Consider the following 26,189-nt stretch of genomic DNA (forward strand, 5'->3'; position numbering starts at 1 on the left):
AGTTTCTATTGTTTACTCTTTTATATAGGAGAATTATTTCTTGTATATTCCTCCCCGGGATTTGTCCTTCACATTATACTAGTTAGTGACTTCTGCAACAGATGGCAGGGAAATGAATTTGGAACATTGAACTTTGATAAAAAATCTTTTGACGCTTGTGATTGTCAATATTTTAGTTTCATACATAATTTTTCTAACGTGTTTTCAGTTTTATAACTATTTTTATATTCATTATTTTACAATGCAAAGAAATGCTGCTTAATAAAGTTGGGTGTAAGTTTATTTTATATGTAGTAAAAACCATTTAACGTTTTTCAAAACGATTTACTTGAAAAGTGTATCAAATGTTTTATAAATCCTTCTGTAGAAATAATTGATTCCTTCTGGACAAGCCTTAAAGGGCAAATATTAGAAAGGAAGAATTTCCGTTATGGATTTCCGTAATTCAGTATTTTGTTGCACTACTGTTTATGCAATCTAAAAATTCGTATTGTTTTTTCAGTCTCCAAATGTATGCTAAAGCTTTTTCATGCCTATTCCTGACACTAACAGTGGCAACATCTCTCGTGGATGACCAGCCTTATTGCTCGTTACGGTATAGGCGACTGTGTCAGGGTAAAGGTCGTCATGTAGCTTGTCAGTTTCCTGTTGTAAGTGATTTTTTCAGAAAACTCAAGTTTTTTAACTACTAGTATATCAGTTATATTACTAAAACATTTCAGCCGGGCCCTAATCCATACTGTGTAAATTATACCAAAATTAACTTCACCGGGGATTTAAGAAATTTTATAACCCATTACATCAACAGGTTTGTTTCTTTAACATAATTAATATTTGTAGTGTAATCTGGAATTGATAGTTTACAACGAGGTGACCGTCTTTGTGTCTGACACAAATGTCATACCGTTCTCCCTGGTCATTTTCTCCATACGAGCAAATAAACTAATTAAAAAGAAAAAAATATTGGTGTTACAGTCGGGTTTAAACGCCAAAGTTTTTGTTGTATTGTTCAAACACTGCTTTCATAGTATCCTGAGCAAAGTTATATTGTACGGTTTAATGAATAACACACACACACCTAACAAACTCTTAAGTTACTTTTTAAATATTTAAGTTATATCACATGGTTCTCCTCATAGTCATCGTGTTATTAAGGCGTAGACAACGGATAGCAACGGGCAACGAACGCGTACGTGGCGGCGCACATATACCCAAACCAGAGATTATGATGTGGGTTGTAAGTAATTATCAGAATACATAATTGTATAATATCTGTACAAAGTAGGTTGGCATTTAAAACCTTTCTAATTTGGTAAGTTTTTGAAGTAATTGGTAATTTTAAATTTCTAGAGCTGGGACCGTGAGTTGGCTCACTTGGCTCAACGCCTTGCAGACCAATGTCGCTTTGTGCACGATGACTGTAGAGCCACTGGTAAGTTGTCGATATAAAGATTACCTAAAGAAGGTCGACTATAAATACCAAAAGTTACTATTGCTAAAATAATTCTGTCTTCGGATGTCTGGCATTTCACAACATAGTGGTTTTAAGGAACTTTTTGTGGAACCTACTTGGAGGCCTTCAAGAAAACACGTACCATTCCCTGAAAGGCACCGTCATTTCCAGGAATCCCAGCGCGACGGTTAGGTTTCACTATGCAAAGTGCTATATGGTTTTTATTTTGAAACAAACACATCGCAGACCATTAGGCTAGTAGGCTTGGTAACTGATCTCATAACTTCGTTGTAAATACTGTTAAATATTTTTAACTAAAAAGAAGCAAAAAGCCGAAGCCGTTTTAAGAAGTGTTACATTCTAGTAAATAGTTATGTCTAGTTCGGTATCCGTATGCGGGTCAAACAGTGGGTGAGGTGCGATGGCGGCGTTCCAGTGATTCGGAAGAACTAAGCGCTCAGCGAGCCATACGCAGAGTATTCGATGCCTGGTGGGGAGAAAGACGGCGGGTGCAGCCCAAACAGCTTATTGCGCCGTTTAGATTAACTCCTAAGTAAGTTTATAAGTAGAAAATATTAATCAGAAACTTTAGAATATTAGCTTAGTAACTGCGGGCATACGGAACGTAAATATTATTATTGTATTTGTATGTTAATGACATGAATTACGAATTCGTATTCTGGACTCCCAAAAAAAACAAATAATTATATAACTACTATATTAATAAACTTATATTTAAATAACAAAAAACTACATCCGTTTTCGATACGAATATAATGCTAAAATATTAGATTGAATTAAAATTAATAAAACGCGGTAAATATTGAAACAGCAAAACGATTCCTTGAAGCCCATACGTTGACCAGACACGTGCTGCAACGGCAGCGATCTTCCTTAGATCTTCCGTATGTAATTCATGTTTATAATTTTAAAAGGAATAACTTAATTTTCCTCATGTGCAATGACCATTATAAGAAATCTATGCAAGCGTTTCACACCTAATAATATCGAGTCTAGGAGGTGGGAGAGACAGAAGATTGAAGGGGGGGGATTTGTTTTTTACTAGACAAAAAAGCTATGTAAACATTTTCAAATATAACAGAGGCAGCGTTTGGGGCCACTTCAGTCAATTAGCAGTGTGGACGCTAAGAGCTGTTGGGTGTGGCGCGGTGACCCACGGCGACGCACACACACGAATGCTGCTCGTATGTGACTTCTCACACACAAACATGCTTGGAGAGAGGACCATCAATCCCGGTCCATTAGCTGCGTGCCCTGCTCATACCGCGAGGAAGATACGCACTTCGTATCCCTTGCTGTGTGCTCCGGTTATTTTTTTAATTTTTTATTAATACTTCGTTACATTACAATATAAAAATTTAACATAGTTAAATGAAGGAGTGCAACTGGCGGCTTTATCGCTTTCGAGCGATCTCTTCCAGGCAACCACTATTTTTATTTTTTATTGTTATCACTGATTTTCTTGTCTACTATTGCGTTTTCAAGTAAATGAAAAAATAAGTTTAAGCTTCAAGTATCTGTAATTATGCTACCGTTTTGTTATCGACGTTCGACACTTCTACTAATGTCAACCACCTTTACTTATTATAGTACTAGTATATCAAAAACTCTCAATCAAGGGTTGGAAGCTGGAAATTAAATTAAATGGTAGGTAATAGCTAGTACTTTATAGATGAGACAAACCACTGAGTCGAGACATGAAGAGTACGACGACTATGCAAGTGATGAAGATGATGAGGCAGAGTTGGAGAAAGTTGATAAAGAGAAGTTGCCACGGAAGCACCTGGATATTGGGTATCTCAGTAAGTAAAACAGCGAAATATGTATAAAGCTAATTATTACGAATTTGAAAACATCGAAAATGCGTACCAAATTACCCAAGATGAAATAGAACGAAGCAGATATCAGAGTCACAATACAATTTACATTATGGAGGTAAAATATTTTCCATTAAAATATGCAAAGCGAATAATAACATTCGGCACTAAGTTTAAGTTAGTTAAAGATCTTTGACATTAGTTACCCACACCCAAATAAGATATTACTTAAATTGTATTGAAGAATTTTTATTTTTTGAATAGTATTTTTTCCTTCTGTATTACTTATACCTTTTGTTTGTTTTATATATTTCAACTTGGCTATATGTTTAGTACAATTTTTCTTATCTAGGAAAATATACAAACATAGGAATTTTAGTTTGGTTTTGATATATTTTCCAGCAACACGGAAGACGACTAGGGCAATAGATATTTTGGAACAGGAATTAGAAAAACCGCGGAGTAGGACCCAAATTAAGGCATGGCCGACTAGACCACGATTAGAAGTTCATGGACTGGATAATGGGTGATGAATGAAATGCTAAATTAACAATGTTTAATATTTTAATTTTTAGTTAGAGCTGCTTCTGAGAGTCACATTATTACACATTTTATTCATTCACTCACTGACTCACTCATATACTTACTCACACATTTGCTCCCACACAAATAAAATAAGGTTAAATAGTGTAATTATTTTAAGGAATTTAGGTATTAAGTTTGTTTAGGGAAGAGCTGGGAACCCTGACACAGGTATTTTTTAATTAAAAGGGTTTCCAGATCTTTCTCCTAGGAATGAAAATGTACTTAAAATGTATAAACACTTTTTTAGTATTATTATTATTAATTCGCTCCAAACTTGAAAGTCTTGATACCTAAGTGTAATGTACCGCAATACAGTCACTTAATTTTATCCGGTCAGATTAATAATTTTAGACTTATAAAAAAAAATTAAGACGCAGATATGAAAATAATAAGCAGATGATTATAAGTGGAGCGTCTGATTAAAACAATTACTTACAGAGATTCCGATGAAAAAAAATTGGCTGATAAGTTACAACATTTGTACAGAAGTCAGACGAAAGAAGATGTGTTTGTTGATACAGGTTTTGTGGAACCACCGCAAATACGTCAAGAACCAGTTCATAAGGTGAAACTGATGAACGGTTGTTTACGTTACGTTACGTAAAAAATATTTTTGCTTTTATTAATGCTATATACTATAATGGAGACCATTTCCAAAGAAACTACAACTACTACAACTAGTACAAATACTACAGTTACTTGTAGTGACTAGTGAGTCAATGTGCCATGCATCTTTATAAGCCGATGGAAAAAGAAATGAAATAACGTTGTACATTTTCCATATTAAATTATTCCTTTATCAACAAGTTGCACTCCACGCCATTTGATTGTATTTTGTATTACCTTTACTTTTTATATTGTCACATCATTCTATCCTATGAATTGAACATAGATTTTCGTGAAATAATAAACCTAGATCTAGATCCATTTTCAAGGTCGTATAATCAATTTTCAGGAGCAAGTGATCAGGCAAAGATGGAAACAGACAAGATTTAGACCACGAAGGTATGACACCATCGTTAATTCGTTGCCCATGGCTTTGCAGGATGCCTTTTAATATTAATTGGTCATGATAATTTGAATGGAAGAGAAAAAAGATTTTTAAAATTTAACGTAAATGAAATGATATTTAATTGTACAAATTATATAAACGAAGGGCTGTGGCGTCTTCAAAGAAAAATTCTCGAGCCAATTTCTTAACAAAAACACATTGTCTAGTGACTGTAATGACTTTCAGGCCGGGCGCAAAGGCTTTATTTAATAAACCGGAGAACCAATATGAGAGATCTTCATTGGTAAGTACTTCGGTTTGACTGAAATTGTCTTGTTGAAAAATTGTAGTTAGTTTTACTAGTTGTAGTATATGTGGGTGACATGTAACATGGGTCAGGTTGTCTCTCTCCCTAAAATATGGCGAGGAGGCCGATGGCTGGCCATGCGTCATACTCGTGAACGGGTGCTACTTGTGGTGACTGGTCGTACTTGAATTCGTGTATGCGGTGATATTAGTTGTTTATACTACGTATTTCCGTGTTGTTATCACGAGTATGTAAGTGCGTGCTCCTATTTCACCATGCCTCCTGCTGATAGAGGACAAATCTTTGTTTTTAATTTATTTTAAAATTATTAATTACATCATGGTGTAATTGTTGCAGCTCCATACAAACGTTGTGTAAAAAAAAAATGGCGACTAAAAAGAGTGGCGGAGAGTTCATTGCCAGTTCTTCTCTTCCGTTCTACGCCCGTGATTTGAGAACTAGCAAATGTAAAATTAGAATCATTTAATGTATATTTCTTTTTTTTTGACGTTTTGACGACTTACATTCTCGTGGGAACAACACGGAAATACATAGTCGAAATAACTAACACATAACCAGATACTTTTTGTCAAAAACCGTTACGAAGAAGCCCAATGTTTAGGTTCGGGTTTGGGCTGCTAAGTCTTTTCGTCAATTAGAACGATATTAGATTTACATAAATATTTCTGTTCCTTCAGTAGTCACAGTCAGATTTCTGCGTCTTTTTCATGTTGCTCCTATAGTAGGTACTAATTTTATTCACGTAAAATATGATCATTATAAAAATAAGTAAGCCGTTTAGATAAGATACAAAACCTTGATAATGTGGCAATTCCCGTAAAAGCTTATCTAAAAATTGATTAAGTGTGTGTAAATAATAGCCTTATATGACTTTATTTCATCCTTGAACGAATTTTGATGATAGTAAAAATTCTGAGAACCTAATACCGATAACTGACACAAATATATTTTTTTGATTGAATATAGTACTTGAGATTATCGCTTTCAATCAATATAAAAACATAAGATACAGAGTATACAATTTAATTAGAGTAATATATAATAATAATATATTTAATAATAATATATTTATTTATTTTCTCACAAAAACAAAAACATATAAAAACATATACAATAATTGTCATTCTTATTTGGATCACTGCTATTGCTTAAGTGAGACTGATGCCTGCTAAAGGTTGTGCACCTGAGTTACAGGTCATCAGGCCTCCACTTCTTCGAATCGACAAAATGATTATATGTAAAGAATAGACTTTATGTATTTATATAGAAGTCACAGGTTAAAATAAATATAATGGCATTGGTTACTTACGTAATAACGCCACTGCGGGAAAAATTTAATGATTGACGTGGACAACCTAAACCTAAATTATTGATGATTAAATATAAAATTAAGGTATAAATTAAGGTTTATAAAAGTGATTAATTGTAAAATTAATCACGTTTTATAAAATCAAAACACTTTAGAAGCCAAAAAAGGTTTTGTTTCGGTTGTCACTTGCTAACCATTAAATTCTTGCCGCGGTGGGGTATTAACGTAAGTACCGGCATACGTTATAATTGATTGTTTTAGCCATCTCTGATGATCGATAAAGATGATGTGGACCAATTGTTTCGTGACACAGGCTTCAAGATTTCCGGACGAAAAAGATAACAAATATATTTTTATTTCCAATTTGCGTTTTTATTTTTTCTAGCTCCTCTTAGAAAGCGTAGTTTTTCCAAATATTTGCTTATTTTGATAAAAAACTCTAGCAGCCTTTATTATTACAACCTCTTTCATAATGGGATGTCAAAATCTTTTATAACTTTCGGAACTGTCAAACAAGACAAAAGTGTTAGGATACGAAAGCCCTTCTGAAACACAATTTTATATTTAAAATGCTGTTAATACCATAGTGTGAATTTAAACTAAAATTCTAATGAACCGAATCGTGTAATAATTTATAGTAAATGGCAAGGATATGTGCTGCTGTTGTTCAAATTGTTGTAGATGTTTAAGATGTGCATGTTGTCTTGCGTTGTGTGCTGCCCTGTTCTCTCTATGTGGACTAGATTGCTGTGAAAGCTGCAGAGATGAAGATGAATATTAAAAAACTAAAACTGTGATTTTTAACGTATTACATATATTAAACAGTGAAACACTTTCCAGGTTTTTTGTGTCCTTTACAGATAAATTTAAGTCACTTTTAAAATAAAGGCATTTTGGTTATTAAATTTCAAAGTAACTATATAAATGTGTGTTAGGCGAACGCGTACTCTGGTGCTACTTTGTTAGTGCTCGCTTCGTCATGTCATAGCCATAGTCATAGTCATAATATCTTTATTCATTTAGGTAAACATGTACACTTATGAACGTCACGAAAAACAAATTAAATTAATCGTAAATTTACATTTACCACCAGTTCGCAAGTCAAGGGCGTAGAGCGGGTAAGATGTCTAGCAAAAATATATATGATAGCTAAATATATATGATAAAAATATATAGCTAGGAAGATGTCTAGCAAAAATATATATGACTGCTCATGTGACCGAGTTTTTTAATAGCCATAGTTATACGATAAGAAATACCAAGGTGACACTGAAAATGTTAGGAAAATGAAAAAACGGCTTAATGTAGAAAATTGCCAATACTTTTATTGTTTTTCGAAGTAATCTCCGTTCCTCTCTAAATATCGTTTCCATTCGATGGAACCAGTGAGAAGAGCAGTGGGACCATTCTTCCTTATGGATTCTATGGCATTTTCGTACGCTTTCACCGCGTCTTCAGGGCTCGTAAAGAGAATACCTTGAATTTTATGTTTAGTTCTTGGGAATAAACGAAAGTCGCAGGGCGCCAGGTCAGGACTACATGGCGGATGACTCATTATCTACACACCTACCATAGTTAAATATACAATAGCCCGTTTTACGGAGTACGCTGAAGCATCGTCGTGGTAAAGGTGGATCCTACTTCGAGGGCGCTGCTGTCGATTTTTTCTTCCTTTCTTTACCTTAGTTGGTAGATCCCCGAAAAGAAATACCAAGCGGAGCTGATTGTCTTTTGGTGTCGTGTTCGTAGCGATATATCCAGCTTCATCACTTCTGTGACGATGTCAAATACAGCATTTTGAGCGTTGAACTTATCTAACATTTAGCGACACCAGTTTATGCGAAGGTGTTTCTGGTCGTCTGTTAAAATATCAGAATAAATGCAAAATACACCATTATTTTGCATTTATTCTGAGGAGCATTTGTTTTCTTACTTGATGTAATCGTAAAGGCTATTTAATAACCGTCTCTATATTTATTTAAAATTAATAGTAATTATCTACTGAAAAGTACTTAACATTACTTACAAACCAAAAATCAGTATTTATGTGCTCTATTTTTCCTACGGTAAAAATCGATAGGAAACACGGTATAATATTAAAAAGATCAGAATATAGATGACGTATAATAAAGAAAAATTATCATTGAAACAGACAAAGATGTATCTTAGCTTGTTGTCCCCATTGGGGAATCAATAGACATCAACAACTTCGTCAGAATTGATAGCAGTTGTGAATGCTATCAATTCAAGTCGGTTAGGGCTTCTAAAGACAGGTATCACCTTCAGTAATGAAGACGGTATATAGGTAATCGTTTAACGTTATCTTAACGATATCTTAATAGTTATCTAAATACTTAAGAAATTAGAATTTGGAAATAACTATAACATCACATTTGAATCATATATACGACCGTTCACAATCACTAAATACATATTGATAAAAATACGATAAGATAAGAATCAGTACAAGTGGCATACCTACAGTATAAATAATAAGGTCGTAGCAATAACGAAACAAACAAGTAGTTTACTCTAATCCTTTGAATTTGGAACTATTTGAATACTCGCGGATTTGGAAGCAATATTGTGCGAAAGGAATATATGCAACAATTTCTCGGATTTCCACCGAGCTTCTAAACCAGTGTGAATTTGGAAATTTTCTCTATTCCGAATTTAGAGTGTGTCAAAGTTTCATCAGTTTTTGTTGTTTATTAGTTGAAAATGTGTTGTTGCGGTGGCTGTTGTAGGGCGTGCTGTAAAGTCCTACAGTGCCTTCTATGTATTACTTGTATCGTACAGTTGTTGCGTTGTTGTGGCGTGGAAATCGACGAGGACCAATGTAATTGTGGAGCAAACGATGATTGATTAAGAAGTACCAGAGTAGAAGTAGTATGTTAGTTTATAGTAGTATGTATTTTTGTATCATTTTGAAGTAGTCCTTATTTTATTTATAAGCCTAAAAAATGTAATGACAGTATTTGATAATAATACTTGGGTTAATTTATTTCCAAAATTACCCTAAAGTGTACTAAAAAAACTAAATAATTAATATATTTATCAAATATATGAAAATTATTATTGTATAACGTTTGTGTGAATAACCTGAAGGGAAATAAATAAAAATTAAAAATTGTGATTACCATTTATTTAATATGATTATAAATATGTAATAAAATTTTACAATAAATTAAAATGTGTTTAATTCTTCCATTTGATGGACTGAAACAAAAATTGTAACTGTTATTTTCAGTAACTAACATAATTTGATATATATTTTATTATACACATCGAAACATATTTAAATAAGAATTTGAGCGATTGTTATGATATCCAACCGCTTGTTAAAAAAACAGTATATTTGCACCATTTTAAGTAAACTGTTTTTTTCATTACAGCTTTAATACAATTTAACAGAAAGAGACGGAAGCGTACTTTAAAAGTTTGCACGTTTTCCAATTTTTTTTATTTCAAATATTCAAATTCAATCTTATTAATAAATGCTACTAGCTACTTTCCATTTAGTAGTCAATCAATAACTGATATTGATTAACCACTAAACGAAACGGAATAGTACTAGGTTTAACGATTTATGAAGATAATATATTTAACTTCTGGCTAAACGATAATAATTGTTGCGTAAAGTAGGTCATCATAGCGGGGTTATAAAAAACCTTTATAACCTAGTTTCCCTGTGAAGCGAACTAAACAAAACAGTGCCGCTATAATCTCTTTAGGTCTAGGCTTCAGATTTCTGAATCTGTTTCATTAACATGTTTCAATCTAATAGGCATGTAGGTGATCAGCCTCCACACACGCCGTCGATTTTTCGGTGTCCTCACGATGTTTTCCTTCACCGTTCGAGCGAATGTTAAATGCGCACAAAAAAAGCAATTGGTGCACAGCCGAGGATCGAACCTACGACATTAGGGATGATGGTCACACGCTGAAGCCACTAGACCAACACTGCTCGAAGCGAACTGTTCTCGATAAATACAAAAACTTCTGCACGGATTTGTATGCATACATACAATTTTGTTTAATACCTATATGTCGTCAATTAAAATCAAAGCTCAAGTAAAATTTTGTTAATATTTTTAAATTTTATTATTTATTGGTATAGAGAAATACTCACAGGCTCCCTTAAAGTATTTTCAGCAAGTATATATTCTTCTGACTGGGGGCTGAGTGTCATCTTATAGTTTGTGAGAGCCGTGCGGTCTTTTTGTTTTAATAGAGATTCTATCACTACCGAATGGATCTAAAATGTTATTGTATGTTTTAGACACATTATTTAAAAGTTTTATACACAAAGATAAAACCACAAAATACATATTAATACATTTAGAATTTGACCTTGATACAATCTTTATAGGTTTGGGTTTTTGGTTTGGGCCGCAAATTGTATCTGTTTCACGATCAACAACAGGGGATTGAACTTACGACCTCAGGGAAGAGAACCACACGCTGAAGCCACTAGGCTAACACTGTTTTAGAATTCGACCTAATCAAGCAAAAAACAGTTCTGCAAGGAAAGGAATTTACCCTCAAATTGTTGTATGTGTTCAATAATATTTTTAAAATTAAAAAGTAAGCTTTCTGTGCGTAAGATTTGCACGTCCATGTGCACAAAATTAGAAGGCAACGCGTAACTTAAATAAAAAATAAATATGGCTATTAACGTATCGTTATTAGAATGATATTATGGGCTCCACAGATAAGTAATATAATAGTAATAAATTGCCATAGACTATAGACATTGAGCACCTACTACTAAAAATAGCAATATAAACTTGTTGGTGAGGGAAGAACGATTGTATGATTGAGCACTTTTTTCAGTAATATTGTTTTGTTTTAAATATTGTTAGTCTGTTGTAAAGTTCCTATAAAATCGTTTTGGTGTTCGATATTCAAATATTACTAGGATGAAAAAATTACTCTCATAATACCTTATATTTATAAGCCAGGCGTAATTTATCATCGGCGTTCTGTATTTTGTTAAGGCAAGTGGCCATCATTCGTTTGTTCGCTTGAAGTTCATTCAACTTTGACAGTAAGGTTTCTATTGGAATATGTGAAGATACAGTTGTACGGCCAAGCCAATCCTGCGGAAAATATATGTCAATTTAAATTTTGTCACATATACATTAAATTACAATTCGACTTAGGGTCCTTCAAGAAAAGAGCAAAAATTGTTAAAAGGCCGGCAACGCACTAACGAGCCGTCTAGCATCGAGTGTCCATGGGCGGCGGAATCACTTAACATCAGGTGAGCCTCCTGCCCGTTTGCCCCCTGTTCTATAAAAAAACACAGGTAATTCCAAATTTCCTGAAAATCTAAAATTTAAGAGTAATATTTTATTTTTTGTAACATTTATGTTTGCCATAATTGAGATGTATTTTAGAAAAGATACCTTGTTGCATATACCTACTATAAATATAGCATTATATATGATGTGTTGAACATTAATAAAAAAAACATTTTATGTGTAATTGATTGACGTAATAAAAAGTGCGTTCCTTCAAAGTACACATGTTACAAGTGGAAATTCATTGTAAATTAATTAAAGCCCCAATAGATGATCATGTACCAGTATAATATGTTCACTACATATATTTGTGTATCTATACCCACACAGTTTACACACTGTATATGTGCTTGTGATGACATAAATAATATAAAAATCTGCGTTTACTGCACAAGATGTTATGCGACAGAATTGCCTTCTCAAGTTCTAAAATGTATGTATAAACGAATACATCAACCAATAGCGTGTATTTTTTCTCGATCTCCCTTTCTCACTCTCTCAATCGCTCTCTCTCTCTCTTTTCTTTGACAACGCTGCGCATCTTCGTGACGTTCCGTAAAAAAATTACCCTCATGCGCGTAAAGAAGTGTCACTTAAAAAAATAATTAATGACATGATAAGCAGTGTTGCCATGGAAACTACGACATTTGCTTCCATCATTAGCTCTGTGGACATTACCGTAAAAGTACTTTGCAAATTTTTGGAAAATTATGATCCGCAACAAAGCACTCTTTTGTTTATATCAAAGACACACTTTAAAATAACATATGACAGAACGCAATCTTTAGACAATTTACAATTTCAGAAAACAGATTATATACGTTAATCACATAGTGACACCACATCCAGTCATTCCGATTTTGAACTTACCTTTTTCGTAAATAATGATTCCACTATGTCCCATTTATTGGAATTCGCGTGAACATTTAACACAACCCAGTCATATTGAAGTGGAGTAATCTGGAAATCGATATTTAAAATTAGTTTCAAAACATCAATAATCAGTTTTCTTCACTCATATAGATAACATGAGGGGTAGCGATGTAACGACGCAGGATTAACAAAGAAGTAAATAGACTTATAGAAGAGTTCGACATCGGAAACGAGAATGTTACAAAATGTTAGCAACATTTTGTTTACGCTCCTATTTATTCATATATATATTAGGTCCTTACTTATGAAATTGGCCATTTGTATGGGAGAATGAAATGAAAAGCAAATGACTGACGGTCATCGAAGCACAAATACATGAGTAAATAGCTGTACAAATTTGAATTTGGAATTCCTTACCAAAGAGGAGAACATCGTGATTAAAGTGGCCAGTACGAAATACGCCAACTTCATATGTAAGGACCTATGTGTTACTTAACTAATGTTAGGTAACATAACTAATGTTACATGTTTCAGTCAAAGAATTCGCATTTAAACACGACAATCTAACTGTATACGCAAACGCTCAGCCTATACCTTGTCTATGACAAACCTACCTGTTGTCTTTGACACAATGTCAAAGGTGACATCATGTTCCCAGCTCCTTCATGCCAGTGCAACTGACAGCAATGCGTTAGACATTCTAACACCGATTTATTATTAAGCTCAGTTTTGTTTACGTATTTCTGCCATTCTGAAATACGAAGTTAATTTAATGGAGATAAAACGTTTTATAAACAGATCCACAGAACTTTTTTAGTCTGTGTGCCAAAGTTCTTTTAACTAATAAATAATTATATAATCTTTTTGTTAATTGACTTAATTACAAAACCAACTAGATCTCACAAAGAGATTTTTCTGAGAAATTAGTTAAATTTGTAATGTTGTATAAAACGGAAGGGGAAGCGACTCGCGAAAATCGCAATGCGTCTTTCCCGTAAATATTTAAATAATATTGTCTGACAGGGGATTTTTGTTACTTGAAAAACAAGTAAATAAGCATTAAATTCATCAAATTGTCATATAAAATTGTATGACAAGATTTATATATACATATAATGAAAATATATAGGATCGGTAAGAAAAATAAAATTTCTTACCCAATAACTTTATATAATCCGTTAACATTTTGGTACTATGAGCATCGATACCGGGTTGATTAAAATGATTTGATAATATATTATTTAGTTTTCTTAATAAGCCATCTACGCTGTTTCCTTGTGTTTTTACTATATGTTGGAATTGGTATACCTAAAAAAAATTACAATTTAAAACATCGGTCTTCTGTGCCAAACAACCAGAAACAATTAATTCATTACGCGTGAAATCGAACATGAGACCTCCTTGGCTATTACCAATACAAATATTTATAATCTACATATAATATAATCATATAGACTATTCTAGTATATTTTTAATTACTGACCGCAGCTTCAGGGCTTCTTCCTAGCATTCTGTAATTAATAAAAAGGAGCATAATATGAATATTTTTAAATATAAATAAAAAAATGTTAGATACGGACATTACATTTAATTTAATTACATTTTGTATACACGTAAAATCTCCATATTTTAAAAGATATGTTCAATTTGATTGAAAAATTAGACCTTAGTTCACGTGGCTCGTTGGTCTAGGGGTATGATTCTCGCTTTGGGTGCGAGAGGTCCCGGGTTCAAATCCCGGACGAGCCCGCATAATATTTTTTTTTCCTTCTATTTTAATCAGATATAACCGTCTTCTATTAGAGTAGTTAAGCCATAACATACATAACCTATATAGTAATTTTATTTTATTTTACTCTTACGTAAGTAGATCTGAAAGTTCCGTTATTTTGCTTTCACTCCGCAAATAGCTAATATAGTGATTTAGTGCCAGTGGTCTTGATGATAATAATTCATGAACAATCTTTTTGTTTAATGTCTGAATAAGAAAAAGTACTACCTGGAATAAAATAATAATTAAACATTATTTTAATAGTGTATTTTGTCTTACTTTTGTTTAAACATAAACAACTTCTAAAGTTAGAGTTTAGAAACATCCAATCCACATATTTGATGCATTCTAATCATGGGAATCATACCAGAGATCACATTGTCATTCATGCAGTGAATTACCACTATAATAAATGTTACTTTGTAATAAATTTTACTTATAAGTTGACTAAGCAGTTACAAATTTATTACTTACAGTTAAAATAGCATTTCCATCACCCATAGCCAGAGCCCCATCAAGTAATTCAGTCTTACTCTTCAGGCTTCTGTGGACATGTAAAAAACAACTTCGACCTAAAATTAATCTTTTCAATGTTGCCACTGTAGTGTCATTATTTTCCAGGATTTTATCTTTAGGATCTTTTCCTGATTGGGCCAATACAACTGAAATAACAAAAAAGTTGTTACATACATTATATTAATATACAATTAGTTTGTAATTTCAGTGATTAATTGATTTGTTGATTGTTATATGTAATAAAATTTATTTTTATTCACAAGTTCATAGTTCAATAATCATAATCAGATCCCTAATGTTAAAACTTTACAAAAATTATTAATCTACACAACTTCCTCCACTTTGCCCTGTCTTTGGAAAGTCTTTGCATGTGATTGATAATAAGACCTGTAAGTCTTTACTTAATCAAGCCATTGAGTAGGGTTTTTCTAGACTTTCCGGATCTATGTGTGTGACATGTCAAAATATCTTGAGTATTCAAAACTAAATAAAATTGCTACTTACTTAAGTCCAGAACTTTAGGAGAAATAAGGGTGTTCAGTGGGATGAGATTGCGCTTGGTATTATTAATAATTGTAGAACTGAATGGTACATCATTTGATTGCCCGGAATATGGCTTTTGACCAATAGCTAATATTTCTTGAGTTGACAACTGAAATATAATTTGTCGGATTGAAATTTGTATGTTACTATGATCAATTGTAAGTATGTGAAACTAAATGTTGAGTGCAACATAATATGTATGTATATTTTCATTAAATGAATTGTTGTTAATTTTAAAAAAAATATTAATCCCTCTAGCATTCATACTATTACAAAGTTACAAATAGTTTTTTACATATTACTTAGGAAATTGTACTTACAACATCATCATCAAAACTAAATGCTTTTGCTTTGGTTTCACTATTATTCCAGTAGTCATCGTCATCCATAATTTAATTTTCGAATTCTTTTTCAGGCCGTTTCGGTTAAATTTAGTAAAACTTAAAAAAATATAGTAATATTATATTTAGGAATATAGTTAATAAGTAGTATGCCAATTTGTACTAACAAATTGTTATTTGTTTACGAAACAAATTGTTTTTTTTATTCTGATTCGAGTGTTACCTTTGTCAAATGTTAATACTACAGTGTAAAAATTACCCTAAGAACCATAGATTATTTATAAGTTAGAGTAAGATATAAATAATTATAGTTTAAGTTTACAATATCTTAAACTAGACATTCATGTCACGACAAAGTTTTAGTTAAGAGATAAATTTTGATAATTTAGCCGAAGAATAGTAGGTGTCATCACAGGATTTGTGGAATCTTCGTAATGTTCAGCCTTGCATTTTCATTAATAAAACTTCATATAAAAATTGTAGCTTCCACTCACGTCTTTCTTTCTGTTAACCTTAACTGGGATGTAAAAATATACAAATATGTAGTATGTATAATATACTATACAAATCAACTAAAAAAACCGATAGTTTTGTTCAAATAGATGCATATTCATGTTGTCCATGTAATTCAAAATTAAATGGGATTAGTTTTAAATGGTTGTAGTTGTATAATCCAAAAATACGTTTTTTGTTATATGCATGTATGCAATTGACACAATATTAAATATATTAGTATTATGATATTTGATAATATTGTAATTTACAGACAAGCGTTAATAATATAGCTAGCAAAGCTAGCCATGAGAGGTGCATATTTTATTATTATTAATTACTTACCTTTATAGGTTGGTGATTTTATTAAGAGCGAGCTATTGCGCAAAGGTATGTACTACGCTATTATATTAGCTAGACATAAATAAAATATAATACTATAGTATTTATAAGGAAAAAAATCTTTTGAGAATTTTAGATGTTAACGTAGGAAATATTGAAAGCCTCACTTCATTCGGAACAATGTCCTTACCCTACGTAACATATTTTATTTATTTATTTATTGTATAAATAATCTTAAATAGAAGAAGTTGGTGTGGTGGAAACACAAACTGGACACAGTTTTTCAAACACACAATATATATATACTGGAAGCATGTAAATTTATTCGTTAGTATTATGATATGTTAAAAAAAAGGAAAGATAGATAGGACCTTTACTCTCTGATACCTTCTCGTAAAGGCCAACTGGTTCCACCTACGTCCAAATTGGGATTGCATAAATCAGGACCATTGACCTCTTCATTAAAAATATAACAAATTACCGTAAAGTTTGAAGAGCGCGGCAAATGACTTGAGATTAACCGAATCTTTAAAGGAATTATTATATAGGAAATGTTATTACACTGTTACAGAGTGTCTGACCGATAGACTTTAATTTATAAAAAAAAAGTTATCATTATAAAATAAATAATGTATGAATTAACTATTGTGGAGCATGCCCTGTCACAACATTGCTGTGCCTAACCAAGGTCCTTATTGTATATAAATGATAACGTGTCACGTGTAAAATATTAACATAAGGCATTCAATAAAGGTTTGTGTTACGTCTGGCTATACTCTCGCGAAACACTGATGATTTAGGTAATCGCCAAGGTTATAAAAAATAAAGCCTGATAATGTACAGCTTTGGCTCGTACAACTCATACCGACCTTACTAAACTTTCCATTCTTTGTAATTCTAGAGTTGCTAGAAATAAGATTTTTGTAGTTATACTACTGTTATGCACCTGTGTCTCGCTCTTGCAATTTAAGTGCATTAAAGAAAATCTAGATATATTTTATGGCACACCGTAATCTTGTTTATTATGCTCTTAGTGAGGTTTAAGTTTTTATTTAGGTATAGATTAAATTTGCCTTTCAATTTTTGCTACTTTGCCTACTTTTTGTTTCCCGCGTTTTTTCCTTTCGTATATACGTAATTTACATATTATGTAAATCTTTTGTTCTTATATAAACATGTGTAAACACATTGTCCAATTAATCTGTTAATTATGACTGAATATGGAAATTTACAGAATAATTAGATCTTTAGTATATTCTGCAATATAACAAATTTAAATACCTACCTATGTTGTAATATAGGTACTACTTAAGATTATAACGCCATTTTACTGTCCTTCAGTATATATTTGCAAGACAAGTGGTAAAGACTGATCTGTAGTTAGCGCGAGTTTATATTTTATGTTTGTATAATGATGTTACAATTATCACCAGAAATTATTCGGCAGTACTCATCAGTCTTCATAGGTAAATAATTTATATACTTTTTTAGAACTTAAAATGTTTTTTTTTTAATGTAGTAGGAGGCTCACATGATGTTAAGTGAAACCCATAAAAGGCTCGCATGTGCGTTGCCTGCCTTTCAAGAATTTGTACATTGGTACTTTTTAATTACTACTGTTTTATTGAACTGACTCTAGATTATAGATTAATTATGACAAAAAAATTCCTAATCATAGGTTTTCGCTTATGTACTTACGATTTACATGTGATGTGTTGCATGGATAATTTTCTTATAAACAAATAATATACTAAATAATTAACAGATAATAATTCTTATTGATCTGGGATGAAAACCAGTACTTTGAGACTATTAAATGACTATAAATTTTGTCAATTATTTACATAGCGGTTAGAAAATTTGTAATTTTTCACTATGACCTCACATTGTTAAGATATCTTTGGATTTTTATTACTAACATATTCATATAATCTTATTAGTCACACATTACACGTATACTTACCCTATGCTAAGTAGTAACCTTGATGTATCAATCTCCAATACTCGTTTTATTCAATCTGGGTTGTTCAACATTTTCCGACTTCTATCAGCTTAATAAGGAAATCATAATAATCACTAACCCATTATTTACTATAAAGGAACTTAAATATAAAATTAAAATAATTTTAATTTAACACTAGTAGCACTAGTTATTTAAATCTATGTGTTAGCCTACGAACTTTGCAGCTCACACTATATTTGACTCTAAAAATTGTCGAATGAGGCGCCTTGTTAGGTTTTTACTCATGTGTTTCTTGCTTGAATTATTGAACAAAAAAAGAAAAAATAATTTCATACGTAGGTAACACTGAAAATGTTTATTTTTTGGAGGACCCTAAGTCGAATAGACTTAGAAGAGAAAGAGCATCAAAATTTTTTTCAGAACAACAAATATTTTAAAAGAAAGATAACAAAACGAAATCAGAAATGTAGAAGAAAGAAACCAAATAAAAAAAGAAATTTCAATAATGGAACGAAAATACGGAATATGTTTTTTAATTTTTATTGCTAAAAATATAATTAAATTTTATTCCGTATGATATTATACCATTCCGTATACTTATTTAGTCAATAAGGTTAAAAAATATGTCACCTATCCTATCTAATTTAAGTACTTAACTATGTGATCATAAAAGTCAAAGTCAAAGTTAAAGTCAAAACATTTATTCCAATTAGACCACCTAAAATGGCAACTTTTAAAACGTTAATAGCAGGCATATCATAGCTTGCTGCTTGTTCTTTTTGTGGTGAATCTTATGCTACCAGCAGCGACAGAATTAACATAGCAATAGATAAGCCATGTTAAACAAGATGCCGTCTACATCACCTTGCTTACCAAAAACAAGCATAATCACGATACTAACCTCATGGGCGTATTTCAAACTATCTTGCATCGTTTATATAGAATTCGTATAGTTTATTCGGAAAAAATTTTTTTTTTCGGAAAATGCAAAACGTTTTAGTATAATAATGTTAAAAAAGTAGGAATACCTATTTATTTACTTAGCATTCAAATCTGAATTAGTGAAATGCCCTGGACAACAATCATAAACAATTCATTTTTTATATTAAAAATATGTGTGATACATTTTTTATAAGGAGTCTAATAATTTTTTTAGAAAGACACAAAAACGGTTGGATAACACTGCTCTAGCCTCAAGGGTAGTATTTAAATGCTTGATAAAAGTCAAAAAATTATCGCTAAGGACTAATGTCTGATCAGAAATGTGATATTAATTTTATCGAATAGCATATCTCTTATATCAAACAGAATTATGCTATCTAACCTCTACCTAACCCCAGTCTGCTATAAGTAAATACCAGATCAAATAAAGTGTATCTCGTTTATTTTACTTTAATCTTCTGAAGTTTACTTTTTATATTCGTTAATCTTGTTTATACAAGATATTCCTACTCGGTACAAATTATTTCTTTCTTTTTCGTCGTTTTATAAATGCATTTATTCATTATAATTATTAAATGTTAATATGTCAAAGTATTTACATTTTTTAAACTACATAGAAATAATTAAATATATAGAAAATTATTGAAGTGAAACTTCTTTAGGCGCATGAGGGTAATTTTTTACGGATGTCACGAAGATGTGGAGAGAGAACTTTAGCAGATTTTTGATTTATTTATACTATCACAAGCACCTATACAGTATGTTAACAACGTGAATATAGATACACAAATATATTAAGTGATCATATAGATTCATGATCATCTATCGGGGCTTTTACCTTAGTAATCATTAATTTACAAAGTTTAGAAGTTTCACTTCTGACATGAGTACTTTGTGCGTACAAAGTACTCCTTTTTCCTATTTGTCGATTTCAGTTCTCATCCGTAGATTTCGTCTTAAATAAAACAGCGTAACAGAAACTTCCCTGATGCGTAAATCTTTCCTTTTTGACACGCCTTCGCCCGAAAATGTGACCAAACACATTTTTGTAATGAAAAGAAGGTTGTTAAAAAGTTTTACTTAGTGAAATGATTTTTCTAGTAAACCTAAGTGTGCTAACGACAGGCATGAGTGTGGGTTGGTCGTCACCAATGCTAGTCAAATTAGCTGATCCCTTACAAACTCCACTCAGTCGTCCTATCACAGAAAATGAAGCATCTTGGATCGTATCCTTGGGATACCTTATTAGTTCCTTTTGTAAGTATACTTCTATCTATATTAATAAATGAATCTCAAAATATGTTGCCAAGTGCAAAACTTTTATTTGAACTTTGAAGAAGGTTTTAATGTAGAGAAAAACTGGATAAAAAATGTGCCGTAATTTCTACTTTATTTAAGATGATTTAAAGTAGCCGCAGGTGATATAATAAAAGTTTGTTGTAAAATAAATATATGCATTTAAGTTTTTTGTAGATATGTACTAACTGTCAGTACTAGCTTTTGTAATTTACATACACTTCGGTCCGCATATTTTAATTTAGTTTATATATATTTTCTCGTACATTTTGAATCAAAGATAAAATAAAACAATAATTATACTTGAATAAAACATATGCGACTCAAAAAGCAATAAGACATTCCTGAAGATGTTTTGAATAAAAACTGTTCATAAAAGTCCATATATTTGAGTTTTGTATTGAAATTATCATACATAATTAATGCAGCAAATGTTCTTAGTGTACAATTACTAACAATTTTCCTTATAATCTTCTAATCCTGACAATAAAACTTTAGTAATCTTACTAAATAGAATAATTGTTTGAACGAATAGCTTTGTAAATTACCCATGGGAATGATAAATGCAAAGAAATACACCTAACGTTTTCTAACCGTGATGGAAGACTGGTGACCTCTTACCATTCTATAGTCTATAGTCATTTTACAGGGCTCTTTGTATTGATAAAATAAATGTTATTTTTTGTATTTCAGCAAACGTTATAGGCAGTTTTCTATTAGACAAAATAGGCAGGAAATACAGTGTACTTGCATGTGCGGTACCGAAGCTATCTATGGCGATCTTCCTTATCTTCGTGACAGAAGTATGGATGGTAATATTCGCACGAGCGTTCATGTTGCTAAACGACTGTTTCTTGTTTTGTGTCGTTCCGGTTTACGCTGCTGAAATTGCCAGTGTAAGTTATAATTACGCTAATTTAACATTATTTTTTAAGAGCCGTGTTGGCCTAGTAGACCCATTCCTGACGTCGATAGTTCGGCTGTGCGTAATGGACTTTTTTCTATGTGCGGCTTTAACATTTGTTCTAATGGTGAAGGAAAACATTGTGAGAAAACTTTTAGACAAAAAAAGCCGTGTCAGGCACAGGAGGTCGATCACCAATTTGCCTAATAGATTGACAAAACATCACGAAATAGATACATAAATCTGAGGCCCAGACTAGGTCGATTTATTTATTTTATTAATTTATATAACAAAGTCCGAAACAGTCATCAGGTCTCGAGACGTTGACTGTTTCGGACTTTGTTATATAAATTAATAAAATAAAATAAATATAAAAAGGAGAATTTGTTTTTACCTATCACAATATAATATAATTATACGATTATAAAAGTATAGAAATAATAAAAGTATTCTTCAATATCTATTCGAATGAATGATAGGCATTGCTTTAAAAATGCCCACACTGTTAGTAATGGTACGATACATACTTTAAAAGATATATAATAGTTATATTATTATACAATTCCCCATTGATAACGGTATAATATGAAATTCAGTAGATTTCATTGATCATCTTGTGGTAGCTTATGATCACACTTCTCAGATCTACTATCTAGACGTCAACAATTTTCGTTGAGGTGCCAGTATCCACATTATGTTTTTTTCGCATGCTGACAGTAATATTCACAGTAGCTGAGATATGAACGCGCTGCAAGAATGGTAGACGTAAGCATATAACCGGTACATATAAAAAAAAACAAAAAGTCTCTGGCGCTACAACCTCTGTAGGTCTTGGCCTCAGATTTCTGAATCTGTTTCATGATCATTTTTTTTTAAACTTAATAGGCAAGTAAGTGATCAGCCTCCAGTGCCTGACGCACGCATACGCACATAGAAAGAAATTCCATTGGTGCACAACCGGGGATCGAACCTACGACCTCAGGTATGAGAGTCGTACGCTGTAGCCACTAGGCCAACAATGCTCCAAGTATACAAAATAATAATATATTTCAGAAAACACAACGTGGTTCTCTTGGAACATTCCTTCAGTTATTTTCTTCACTGGGAGTTGTAATTACCCTGTCTGTGGGTCCGTTTGTATCCTACTACACATACAGTTATATATTACTAGCTATGGTAGTAATTACTACTATACCAGTGTTAATTTTACCTGAGAGTCCATTCTTTCAATATTCTCAGGGTAAGTTAAGTATGTTATTATTACACTCTCAGATCCGAGACTTAATTGTGTCTTTCGCAAAAACGTACGAGATTCTATCTATCTATATCTATATCTATCTATAGCTGCAATCGATTCTGAAGTTCCGCAATATTTGACAATTTATCAAATCACCGTAATTTATTAATAAACATACAATTCAAAACAAATAACATAATACATAAAAATATATCTTATAACTAACCTTAAAATTTAATTATTAAAAAATATTATTAAAAGGGGTCCCTTTAGGCAAGGTTCCGAAGATACTAGCAGCGTTCCCCCTTTGAATAGCAAACTAATTCTTTGTGCGAGGTAGCTGCCAGCTCTTCGTTCTCCTGTGATGTCGACACATAAAAATTACTACTTACTACAACTCTAATTCCAGGAAAAACAGATGAAGCATTAAAAACACTAACAGAAATACGAGGTTCCGAGACACAAGCGAAACTAGAATTGGAAGACTACGAAAAATCTGCTGAAAATTCAATAAAAATCAGCAAAGTCGAATTATTAAAAAACAAAATATTCTTGAAATCACTTCTGCTTTGTTTTCTTTTGTATGGGGGTTCGCAGTTAGTTGGTTTCAATGCTGTCTCGTTTTATTTGCAAACAATATTAATATCAACAAAGACAAATGTTGCTCCGGAAATTGCGTCAGTGATTATTGGTGTCATTCAGACGATGGGAAGTTTATCAGTCACTTTGTTGACGGCAATATTCGAGAGAAAACGCATCTTAATACTATCATTGAGTGGCATGTTTATTGGAATGGTAAATATTTTCACAGAAACATATGTAAATGTATATACAATTTTAGGAAGGCATGTGGCTCATGTCCGGGAGAAGGTATCCTTCAACTTTAAATAAAGATAATTAGTCTTCGAAATGGCTTAATTAAGCAATATTGGATTTCAAATTATATTTTGACGGGAAAGTAAAAATAGATAATTTGTTTAGTTTTATTATTTATTTTATTATATATAAGCTTATATACTACACCAATAGCTAAATTTTTAGATACAGTATTTATTTTGTTATAAAGACACAGAAGACTGCTTTAATCAAAATTGCATATCGACTTTTTTTAAGAATACACTTAATTCACGCATCTCTACCTCATTTCAATAAAAAAAAATTCTTCTTTAATCATTTTTATTTTTAATACATAACTAGATAAGCCTTCTGTGCCTTGGCTGTAGAAGCTAGTGTTAATTGCACTGATAGAATCTTTGTCAAACTTGATTCTAAAGCAAGCCAAAAACTACTCGCCGTGCCACACTTCTTACTTATTAAGTAATTGTAAATATAAATGCATTCAATCGTATTAAAAATTTTTTTATACACATTCGTATGTTCCAGATCGGCTTGGGAGTATTCTTTCAACTGTCTTCCCCAGAATTTAATGTTACTGGATTTATGAATTATCTGCCAATAATTTCACTAATAATTGTAGTTTTCTGCTATTCAGCTGGTGAGTATATTTCCTAGTTTGTATATTATATTAAACACACTGTAATCTCCATGTAACGTCTTTCGATTTAACGATAAACTTCAATCGTCGAAATCAGTCAATCAACAAGAGAAGTTAGTCTTTACACTGAACATTTAAGTCGCCTCCATTTTGTGTAGACACAAGTATTGGTATGCATATACAATGATCAATAAATTTATATCCCACACTTTTGTGGCGGCGACACTGTTATCATTGATAACTTATCAACATAATACATTTGTATGGAATACTTTAGCAACGTTCCGTAAAGTTAGCCCATCGTTGGAACAGTGTATGTTGTTTGTATAAATATATTTTAGGAATTTTTTAGGACTTTTTATAGTTTATAAAAAGTGACAATTCCTAAAATATATTCTATTGACAAATACAAAGGTGTCGGATATAAATTTTATCAAGACAAAATTAACACCAAACATTTCTTTTAGGATTTGGATCATTGATCTGGCCAATAGGTGCCGAATTATTCGAAGGCCCATCAAGAGCCTTCGGTACAACATTAGGGCTAGTGGTTTGCCAATTAACAATTTTCGCAACATCTAAGTACTTTTTCGATATGACGTCAGTTCTAGGACCAGCGTCGACATATTGGTTTTTTAGCGGAATGTGTGTCATTGTTGGCATTTTAGTTGCGCTATTTTTACCCGAAACTAAGGATAAAACATTTAGTGAAATTCAGGATTCATTGGGGAAAACTGAGAAGGGTGTAAGCTAAATTCACTTTAATTAGTTTTTGTATAACTAATATTTTAGGCTAGTGAACAGCCTGCCAGCCACTGTGTGTGTGTTTAAATTTACATGTAATAAATGTCAGGAGTATCTGTATAATATATATTGCGTATATATTAGCAAGTTGTACTAGATAATCAAATATATGAGATGTAAGACCTAAGTTTAGGAGACGGGGAGGCAGGAACCTTTGGTTCAAGATATTATCTCAAAGCTAATAGGAATCAAGAATTGAATAACACAGAACAATGTTGAAATATGATTTATTAATATAACCTAGGTTACTCTTGATAGAGTCGGCGATCCTTCTGCCTAAGATAAAGATTCAATTTAAATCTAATAAAAAATATTTAATGTTAACGCGAAATTTTTTGGACAACTCAGCTTTTCATTGCACTACTCTAGAGATGACCTATTTCTTATACTACATATTGTCTTCTTTCTAGTTTCTTAGGGTAAGATTTAGAAGACAGACAACGTTAAACATGACTTTTGTAAGTCAAATACAAAATAATCCATGTTTATATTCCATAATAAAATTTTAATTTAAGTACATATATTACATTTGTATTATTACATTTATAATTACAATTTTACCACCAAGGCACTACTTGAAGACTACAGTTAATGCAACATTTGGTCAGTAATTATTAAATAAATTAATTAGCCAGAATAATGTATTGTATAAATATTTTTCACAATTATTTTTAACAAACAATATTTTTTGCAAGACCATGTGATAATGGCAACTGAATTTATTCGTGTCCATAAATTTTTATGACGCTATCATTACGTTTTAATTATCACGAATTTTATATACTATAAAAAGTTTGATTCAGGTCTGTCTATAATTAGAAACTTAGTCCTTAAATTAGAGTAATTGCATTTTTTATTTA

General features: G+C 31.8%; 3 protein-coding genes and 1 non-coding gene across 8 annotated transcripts; 3 read left to right on the forward strand and 1 right to left on the reverse strand.

The window, feature by feature from the left end:
• Positions 1–165: 165 nt before the first annotated feature.
• On the forward strand, positions 166–6,867 carry LOC111002884 (venom allergen 3). Of its 3 annotated transcripts, none has more exons than XM_022273158.2 (13): positions 166–273; positions 503–650; positions 723–808; positions 1,156–1,237; positions 1,351–1,432; positions 1,835–2,006; positions 2,556–2,781; positions 3,147–3,276; positions 3,694–3,817; positions 4,315–4,441; positions 4,832–4,881; positions 5,114–5,171; positions 6,766–6,867. In XM_022273158.2, exons 2-13 carry the CDS (start codon positions 510–512, stop codon positions 6,844–6,846), a joined length of 1,359 nt encoding a protein of 452 aa, XP_022128850.2. In that variant the 5' UTR covers positions 166–273; positions 503–509; the 3' UTR covers positions 6,847–6,867. The 3 variants fall into 3 exon arrangements, with proteins under 3 accessions (XP_022128850.2, XP_022128851.2, XP_022128852.2); XM_022273159.2 differs by having other exon boundaries at positions 1,862–2,006; XM_022273160.2 differs by lacking the exon at positions 5,114–5,171.
• A 2,816-nt stretch (positions 6,868–9,683) lies between these two features.
• Positions 9,684–16,054, reverse strand: LOC111002893 (vacuolar protein sorting-associated protein 16B). Of its 2 annotated transcripts, XM_022273174.2 has the most exons (12): positions 16,022–16,054; positions 15,834–15,953; positions 15,475–15,622; positions 14,929–15,116; positions 14,546–14,682; positions 14,167–14,194; positions 13,841–13,991; positions 13,298–13,434; positions 12,681–12,770; positions 11,451–11,606; positions 10,637–10,762; positions 9,684–9,723 (listed from the first exon to the last, which is right to left on the reverse strand). In XM_022273174.2, exons 2-12 carry the CDS (start codon positions 15,900–15,902, stop codon positions 9,703–9,705), a joined length of 1,251 nt encoding a protein of 416 aa, XP_022128866.2. In that variant the 5' UTR covers positions 15,903–15,953; positions 16,022–16,054; the 3' UTR covers positions 9,684–9,702. The 2 variants fall into 2 exon arrangements, with proteins under 2 accessions (XP_022128866.2, XP_022128865.2); XM_022273173.2 differs by lacking the exon at positions 16,022–16,054 and having other exon boundaries at positions 15,834–15,996.
• Trnap-ugg lies at positions 14,361–14,432 on the forward strand. The gene has a single exon. It is a non-coding gene; the product is annotated as a tRNA-Pro (tRNA).
• Positions 16,055–18,009: 1,955 nt separating the features above from the next.
• Positions 18,010–25,458, forward strand: LOC111002902 (facilitated trehalose transporter Tret1). Of its 2 annotated transcripts, XM_022273189.2 has the most exons (7): positions 18,010–18,154; positions 20,695–20,850; positions 21,583–21,785; positions 22,847–23,033; positions 23,440–23,825; positions 24,414–24,525; positions 24,993–25,458. In XM_022273189.2, exons 1-7 carry the CDS (start codon positions 18,100–18,102, stop codon positions 25,277–25,279), a joined length of 1,386 nt encoding a protein of 461 aa, XP_022128881.2. In that variant the 5' UTR covers positions 18,010–18,099; the 3' UTR covers positions 25,280–25,458. The 2 variants fall into 2 exon arrangements, with proteins under 2 accessions (XP_022128881.2, XP_045488420.1); XM_045632464.1 differs by lacking the exons at positions 24,414–24,525; positions 24,993–25,458 and adding an exon at positions 23,872–23,958.
• The last annotated feature ends 731 nt before the right edge of the window (positions 25,459–26,189 follow it).

The sequence above is a fragment of the Pieris rapae genome, chromosome 2 (genome assembly GCF_905147795.1).
Source record: "Pieris rapae chromosome 2, ilPieRapa1.1, whole genome shotgun sequence".
In the NCBI taxonomy this organism is placed as follows: Eukaryota; Metazoa; Arthropoda; class Insecta; order Lepidoptera; family Pieridae; genus Pieris; species Pieris rapae.